The sequence below is a fragment of the Mandrillus leucophaeus genome, unplaced genomic scaffold, assembly GCF_000951045.1.
Source record: "Mandrillus leucophaeus isolate KB7577 unplaced genomic scaffold, Mleu.le_1.0 Scaffold280, whole genome shotgun sequence".
NCBI lineage: Eukaryota > Metazoa > Chordata > Mammalia > Primates > Cercopithecidae > Mandrillus > Mandrillus leucophaeus.
This window is the reverse complement of record NW_012102921.1, coordinates 1,598,713-1,607,468: the sequence shown is the minus strand read 5'-3', so window position 1 is coordinate 1,607,468 and position 8,756 is coordinate 1,598,713. Positions and strand designations below refer to the sequence as shown.

The 8,756-nt window shown below is 46.5% G+C and overlaps 1 protein-coding gene across 1 annotated transcript in view; it reads left to right on the top strand.

Moving 5' to 3' along the window:
- The window catches only part of MUC17 (mucin 17, cell surface associated), a 16,539-nt gene extending 8,238 nt beyond the window's left edge, over positions 1-8,301 (top strand). The window contains exons 6-11 of the mRNA XM_011985210.1: positions 407-475; positions 598-757; positions 1,775-1,936; positions 2,128-2,225; positions 5,641-5,717; positions 7,449-8,301. Coding sequence (XP_011840600.1) covers positions 407-475; positions 598-757; positions 1,775-1,936; positions 2,128-2,225; positions 5,641-5,717; positions 7,449-7,487 — 605 coding nt within the window. The 3' untranslated portion in view covers positions 7,488-8,301. The remainder of the gene's footprint in view (positions 1-406; positions 476-597; positions 758-1,774; positions 1,937-2,127; positions 2,226-5,640; positions 5,718-7,448) is intronic.
- Positions 8,302-8,756: the final 455 nt, after the last annotated feature.

Below are 8,756 nucleotides of genomic sequence, written 5' to 3'. Positions count from 1 at the left end.
GAAAGAAAGAAAGAAAGAAAGAAAGAAAGAAAGAAAGAAAGAAAGAAAGAAAGAAAGAAAGAAAGAAAGAAAGAAAGAAAGAAAGAAAGAAAGAAAGAAGGGAAGGAAGGAGGGAGGGAGGGAAGGAGGGAAGGAAGGAAGGAAGGAAGGAAGGAAGGAAGGAAGGAAGGAAGGAAGGAAGGAAGGAAGGAAGGAAGGAAGGAGAAAAGGGAGGCATGGGACAAAAAGGCTCAGGACACTTGGAGGGTCATAGGACGCAAGGCTGATGCTGCTCCTCTGCCAGGGCCAGATTCCCACCTCCCCATCACAGCCCACCCCCTTCTCACACACACACACACCTCAGCTCCCTGAGGATGCAGAACAAGCATGTATGTGTCATGAGGGGTTTTATGTGTCTCTTTCACAGCCTTGATGTGTTTCAACACCACTGGCACCCAAGTGCAAAACATTACAGTGACCCAGTACGACCCTGTAGGTAGGTGATAACACAAGGGGTTTGGGGGAAGGCTGGAGAGGTGTGGAGCCCAGGAGGAGCGGGACAGTGCCCCCCCAGCCCCCTGATCATGGTTGCTCCCCATCCCTGCACCCCTCCACCAGAGGAATGCCGGCAGAAGGCCAAGGAATATGGAGACTACTTCCTAGTGGAGTACCAGGACCAGAAACCATACTGCATCAGCCCCTGTGTGTCTGGCTTCAAAGCCTCCAAGAACTGTAACCATGGCAAGTGCCAGATGTCTAAAAATGGAGCCCGGTGCCTGTGAGTGCTCCCCCATTTCCTCCAGCCCAGCCCAGATGTCCTGGTCCTCCCCTCCCCTGCAGGGCTTCACCCCAGGCATTGCCTGGAGGCCAAGGTCATGGGACTAGTGTCTCCTGAATGTGTCCAGCTGCAGAGGAATTGGGTTGGGGATGGGGGTAAAACATGAGTAGTTGAGCTCCAAGGCTATGTCCAGAACAGCCTAGCCGTGTCCTGTCTGTGCTAAGGAGGGCTGAGGACAGTAAGAACCTCCTGGGAAGGTTGTCTGACAGGGGGAACAGAGACACAGCCTTGCTCTCTCTCCAGAGAGAGAACAAGACCCTCTTCTGGTGAAATAGAAACAGAAGGTTACACACCCACATGAGGAGTGGGCAGAACCCCTCTAGCCCAGTCACAGAGGTAGGAAAGCAAAGAAAAACGTTGCCACTTGAAACAGAACCAAAGAGAGAGACCAGATGAAGCATCAGGTGCGGGAAGAAGCCACATGTGGGCAAAGACCTGAGTAGTCAGTTTTGGAAAGCTTCCTGGAAGAGGGGGTCACAAGCTGGAAGGGGGAAGAAAGGAACAGGGTTTAGAGAGGGCATCTCAAGGCAGCAGGGAGGAAGAGCTTCAGGGGTGTAACGGGAGCTCTGGATCAGGGCTGCAACCTGGCTTTCCTGACAGAGAGGAGGGCTGGAAGTGAGGATGGTTAATGGGTGGATGCAAGATCACTGTGGGGTCCTGGAGTCCCTGGGGGTGCAGCCCAGGGAAGACCCACGGTTGGGCCAGCTGTCCTAGGTCCTGGGTTGCAACTGGAGGCAAAACCTAAAAGCCTGGAGTGGGAACTGAGCTCATTTGAGGACCACCTCCAGGGATGCTGGTCTTCATGTCCGTTCATCCCCTCAGGGCGCCTTGCTTTATGCACCCTGGCAATCTCTTCTCACCTCCTCTTCATTAAACACCCACTGGACAGGGCCCCGGTCTGAAGCTGGTGCTGACTCTGTTCTCTCTCCCCAACCTGCCGCTTCTCTCCCATCTCAGCTGCCTGACCACGGAAACTCACTGGTACAGTGGGGAGGACTGTAACCAGGGCACCCAGAAGAGTCTAGTGTATGGCCTCGTGGGGGCAGGGGTCGTGCTGGTGCTAATCATCCTGGTAGCTCTCCTGATGCTCGTTTTCCACTCCAAGAGAGAGGTGAAACGGTGAGCAAGCCCCTACCACCTCCTCTTTCAACTCCCTCCAGCTCCTCCTCTTCCTCTGATCCCTCTGCCTCTAATCACTTCACCCTCGAGGTGGACAGTGGGGCAAGCTAAAAATGGGGATACAATTTGTCCCTAGTCCTTGTTCCTGTTCCCCAATCCTAATGGGGTCTCTCTGGTGTTTCCATCAATAGGCAAAAGTACAGATTGTCTCAGTGGTACAAGTGGCAAGAAGAGAACGGTGGACCAACTCCTGGGACCTTCCAAAACATTGGCTTTGACATCTGCCAAGGTATCGGCCTTCCTCTCTGCACTCAGAATGACTCAAAATGTGGAAACAGGCTGGGTGCTGTGGGCTCGTGCCTGTAATCCCAGCACTTTGAAAGGCCAAGGCAGGAGGAGGATTGCTTGAGGCCAGGAGCTCGAGATCAGCCTGGGCAACAACACAGAAAACTCTATCTCTTTTTTTTTTTTTTTTTTTTTTTTTTTTTTGAGATGGAGTCTCGCTCTGTCGCCCAGGCTGGAGTGCAGTGGCGCGGTCTCAGCTCACTGCAAGCTCCACCTCCCGGGTTCACCCCATTCTCCTGCCTCAGCCTCCCGAGTAGCTGGGACTACAGGTGCCCGCCACCACGATCAAGCTAATTTTTTGTATTTTTAGTAGAGACAGGGTTTCACCGTGTTAGCCAGGATGGTCTCGATCTCCTGACCTCGTGATCCGCCCGCCTCGGCCTCCCAAAGTGCTAGGATTACAGGCATGAGCCGCCTCGCCCAGCCAAACTCTATCTCTTTAAAAAAAAAAAGAAAAAGGGAGGCCGAGGCAGGTGGACCACTTGAGGTCAGTAGCTTGAGACCAGCCTGGACCACATAGTGAAACCCTGTCTCTACTGAAAACACAAAAAATTAGCTGAGCATCGTGGCAGGTGCCTGTAATCCCAGCTACTCGGGAGGCTGAGGCAGGAGAATCACTTGAACCCGGGAGGCAGAGATTGCAGTTAGCCGAGATTATGCCATTGCACTCCAGCCTGGGCAACAAGCATGAAACTCCATCTCAAAAAAATAAAAAATAAAAATTGCTTTAATTATCTGGGCGTGGTGGCATGCACCTCTAGTCCCAGCTACTCGGGAGGCTAAGGCAGGAGAATTGCTTGAGCCTGGGAGATGGAGGCTGCAGTGAGCCATGATTGCACCACTGCACTCCGGCCTGGGCAACAGAACAAGACACTGTCTTTAAAAAAAAAAAAAAAAGGTACTTAGGAGGCACCTGGGAAGACCCTGGGGCTTAAAGTGTGAAGGGGGAAAATGTTTCCCACTCCAAAATGTTTGGCTCTACAGCTAAAACCTTATTTCCATTACTGACTCTTGTGAGACCCTGGATGGGGCATAGTGAACTGAACCACTGGGGAGACACAGGTTCCTTGAGGGTGGTAGATTTCCCTAATGCACAGATCAGTGCTCAGGAGTGGGTGAGCTCATTAGCAGGGGAGTTGTTCCTCAGTAAAGAGACTAATGTTAGATTTTGCTAGGTTAAAGGCACGTGTTAAAATTTCTAAAACTAGAGTCTTTAACTTCTAAAGAAGGAAATATGTGGAATGAGAAATTTCTCAAAATAGTCTTTAAATTCTAAAGAAGGGGAAGATTAGAATGAGGAAAAAGTCCAGTCAACCCACAAAGAGCAGGAAAGGGAGAAAAAGAAAAAGGAGGTGGGATGCAGTGGCTCATGCTTATAGTCCCAACGCTTTGGGAGGCCGAGGCTGGAGGATCGCTTGAGGCCAGGCAAGACCAGCCTGGGCAACATAACGAGATCAAAAAATTAAAAAAATTAGCCAGGCACAGTGGTGCATGCCTATAATCCTAGCTTCTGAGTCAGGAGGATCACTTGAGCCCAGGAGGTCAAAGCTGCAGTGAGTTATGATTACACCACTGCACTCTAGCCTGGGCAACAGAGCAAGACCCTGTCTCTTAAAAAAAAAAAAAAAAGAGAGAGAGAAAAGAAAAGAAGAAGAAGAAGGCGGGGCATGGTGGCTCATGCCTGTAATCCTAGCACTTTGGGAGGCTGAGGCTAGTGGGTCACCTGAGGTCAGGAGCCCAGCCTGGCCAACATGGTAAAACCCTGTCTCTACTAAAAATACAAAAATTAGCTGGGTGTGGTGGCGTGTGCCTGTAATCCCAACTACCTGGGAGGCTGAGGCAGGAGAATCGCTGGAACCTGGGAGGTGCAGGCTGCAGTGAGCTGAAATTGCACCACTGCACTCCAGCCGGGGCAACAGAGCAAGATTCTGTCGAAGAAGAAGGAGGAAGAGGAAGAGGAGGAGGAGGAGGAGAAGGAGGAAGGGGAAGAAGAAGAGGAGATAGGACACATAGAAAATACAAATAGTGGCCGGGCGCAGTGGCTCACCCTGTAATCCCAGCACTTTGGGAGGCTGAGGCAGGTGGATCATGAGGTCAGAAGATTGAGACCATCCTGGCTAACACAGTGAAACCCTGTCTCTACTAAAGATAAGAAAAAAAATTAGCCAGGCGTGGTGGTGGGCGCCTGTAGTCCCAGCTACTCGGGAGGCTGAGGCAGGAGAATGGCATGAACCCGGCAGGTGGAGCTTGCAGTGAGCCGAGATCACGCCACTTAACTCCAGCCTGGGTGACAGAGCAAGACTCCATCTCAAAAAAAAAAAAGAAAATCCAAAATAAAATGATAGGAAGTAATGCAAATATATCACAAAGCATAATACATATAAGTAGATTAAACTCTAGTTTAAAAAGGATTTTTTAAAAAAGAAAACTAGGTATTCACTGTGGGTGAATTGGAAACTGTGGGTAAATTGGAAACACACAGGTTGGAAACAAAAGTATAAAAAAGACAAATCAGAGTAATACTAAACAAAGTATCTGTTGTTTTGTGTATAGCTTTACTCATTGCAGTCACATACATTTTAAAGCAAAAAGAATTACTAGGTATAAAAATGATCAATATTAGCAAATGGCTTACTCTGTTAGACACAAGTCTAATTTGTATGCTCTATTAATACAATCTCAAAATAGATAAAGCAAAAACTGACAAAGCTACAAAGGAAAATTAACAAATCCACCAGCACGGTGAGAAATTTTTAAAACACCCCTCTTAGTAATTGACAGAAGTCACTGAGGATTACAGAACTTTTGGACAAAATAATTAGCCTTAATATAATACAGAACACCACATTCAACAAATAGAGGGTATTCATTTATTACATGAGTCCACGAGAAAACTTCTAAGGATGGCCACACACAGGACGTGAAAAAAGCCTCAACAAACTTATAAAAAATTATTTAAATCAGACGATCTTATCTGACCATAATGCAAGTATGTTAGAAATCAGTAACAAAAATATTTTTGGAAAATGAAAACAAAAATCCCATATCTTTGGAATTTTTTTTCAAGTTTCCAAATAATGTATGGATCAGATAAGAGATTATAGTGAAAGTGAGAAAATACTTAGTATTCAGACTCGCGGGATGCAGCTACAGCTGTACTCAGAAAATTCATAGCCTTAATATGTCTGTATTGGGAGCTGCTGAGTCAGGTAGTGTTGACAGTTTGTCACATTTTCAAGAGTTTTCAGTTTCCTAGGGGTAGGGACAAACTCATCCTCCATTGGATGGGATTAAAGGGAGAGATGAAAGTTTGTCCTTCTAACCTCCTGTTTCCATGGTGCTTTCCATCCCTCTAGAAGATGATGACTCCATCCACCTGGAATCCATCTATAGTAATTTCCAGCCCTCCTTGAGACACATAGACCCTGAAACAAAGGTAAGAAGGGCCTGGATGGGATGCTGGCCTCCCCCAACCTTGAGACTTTCTTCTCCTTTCCTGCATGGTAGGACCTTCAGGAAAGCAAAACCATGTTTACAGTTTATTGGTCCAGGTGATCCTCCCAGGTCCATACTGCCAGGAAACAAGCCTAACTCAGGGGAAGAATAAAAGCTAAGTAGCAAGGTGGAATCACCTTCCGTTGACCCCTGAGGCTTCAGATTCTGAGGTTTCCTTCCCTACTGTAAGTACACCCTTGATGGCCAACTTACTTAGTTATTTTAATTTGTAAACACACATAAAAGTCAAAATAGTAGTGCAGTAAATACTTACATATTCCATGCAGCTCAGTAAGGCTTAACATGCCATATGTCTCTTTCTTTGTATTGATCTATTCACTGATTTTTGCTGAATAATTTGGAAGTCAGCTGCCAACATTATGACACTTGATCCCTAACCATTTCAGCCCACACTTCCCAATACCACGATTATATCCAATACGTTGATCGTAACTTCACAATATCATCGGATATCCAATTTTTCCAATTAGCCCAAGGACATCTTCTATTACTAGTTTTTTTTTTTCCTCAGATGTAGATACAACAGATCTCACTCACTGACTTCTGTTATGTCTCTTTGGTCTTTTAATCTAGAATGGGCTCCTACATTTTAAAGTATATTGCTTTTCTTAAGAGTCTAGGATGGTTGTCTTGAAAAATGTCTCACACCCCTGGTTTGTTTCATGATGTCATCTAACTTGTCCCCCCTACCCTTAGTATCAGAGGTATTAGAGATATTCTGGGATTGGAAATACTGGAGGTTGGGTCTAAAGGCTTAACTGGAATCAGATTAAACATTTTTATTATATCACAGATAATGCTATTGCCTCACTTCAACAAGTATATAACATCAGATTGTCCCCCCATGGTTAAGGCCAAGATTGGTTACTTGGGCAAAAGGTGACCACTCCTTGATCACTGCCTTAATATGATTTAAACTGGATGGATAGTTGAAGGTAGGAGAAATAACAAGTGTGAACATCTTCAGGTGCTATGCTCCCTTGACATAGCCCTTTGGGGCAAAGATGAAATCTCCAGCCAGGATACCTGTAAACCTACCTGGTGGAGAGGGGAAGGCACAATTGGTTTGTGCTAGAATCCAGGTAATGGGACAAGTTCTAAACTAACCACCTAGGCCAGGTGCGGTGGCTCATGCCTGCAATCCCAGCACTTCGTGAGGCCAAGTCAGGAAGATCGTCTGAAGTCAGGAGTTTGGGACCAGCCTGGGCAACAAAGTGAGACTCTGTCGCTGTAAAAGAAATAATAATAATAGCCGGGCACAGTGGCTCACGCCTGTAATCCCAGCACTTTGGGAGGTCGAGGTAGATGGATCACTTGAGCCCAGGAGTTTGAGACCACCCTGGGCAACATAGCGAAACCTCATCTCTACAAAAAATTTAAAAATTATTCAGGTGTGGTTGTGTGCACATGTAGTCCCAGCTACTTGGGAGGCTGAGGTGGGAGGATCGCTGGAGCCCAGAAGTTACAGGCCGCAGTGAGCCGTGATTGTGCCACTGCACTCCAGTCTAGATGGCAGATTAAGCCTGTCTCAAAAAAATTTAAAAATAAAAATAATTAAACCGAACACTTCCCATCCCAAGCCTCCTTATGCTTCCAAAATCCCAAATTCCTCATGAGCTGAGCCTTCACCTGGTTTTATCTCTCTTTTCAGATCCAAATTCAGAGGCCTCAGGTAAAGACATCATTTTAAGGCATGGAGTTGAGAAGTCTGGGAGTGAGGAGATTCCAGTCCGGCTAAGCTTGGTGGAGCATTTCCCCATTGAGAGCCTTCCATGGGAACTCAATGTTCCCATTGTAAGTACAGGAAACAAGCACTGTACTTACCAAGGAGAAAGAGGAGAGAGATGGCAGTGCTGGGAGAGTCTCAAATAGAAACCCGTGGAAGCTCCAATGGGCTTGCCTTGATATCAGGCTAGGCTTTCCTGCTCAGTTTTCAAAGAGGTTCCAGATTTGAGGGGTGCTCTGACTGCAACATGTCACCCCATTGATCGCCAGGATTGATTTGACTGATCTGGCTGGGTAGGCGGGTGTCCCCGTCCTCCCTCGCTGCCCCATGTATGTCCCTCCTAAAGCTGCATGCTCAGTTGAAGAGGACGAGAGGACGACCCTCTCTGATAGAGGAGGACCACGCTTCAGTCAAAGGCATACAAGTATCTGGACTTCCCTGCTAGAACTTCCAAACAAGGTCAAAGAGGTTCCCCCTCTCGCCTGCCCGGATCCAGTACCATGGACAGCGCCCTCAATGAGCTGTTTACAACCGTGACCCCTTGGACACGGGACTGCTGCATGCACTTTACATTTCACAAAATGCTCTCCTAAGAATTATTGAATGCCATCTTCATGAAAAACACTTGTGTTTAAATATAGAGCATTTACCTTTGGTATATAAGATTGTGGGCATTTTTTAAGTTCTTATTTTTATGAGTTCTGATTTTTTCCTTAGTAAATATTATAATATATATTTGTAGTAACTAAATATAATAAAGCAATTTTATTAAAATTTTCATGGTTCCCAGATCTTTCCCTCCTATTTCCCATAGCTCCTGTTTCTAACCTCCCAGACTCTCTCTCTCCTCCCTTCCTCTAGAACATAAAATCTGATGCATTTGGGGTTCAAGATAACAAGACACAGATTTGCAGTGGGAAGAGGACCATTCCCTGAACTCCACTGACACCATTTGCTGGTGTCCAGGAGGCAAGGCAGACAGACAGACAGACAGACACACACACACACACACACACACACACACACAGAGAGAGAGAGAGAGACACTCATTTCCTACCAAAGAAAACCAAACTTTCCAAGCTCTCCTTCTGAAAATGGGCTGATATTTCTTTCCATGCATCTAAAGAGATAGAGACCTGAGCTCTATTTTCAGCTTTCTCATGAATTCCCTTAGGTTAAATCTGGGAAAAATCTATTTGGACTCAGTCTTGCTTTTTGCCGAATAAGCACTAG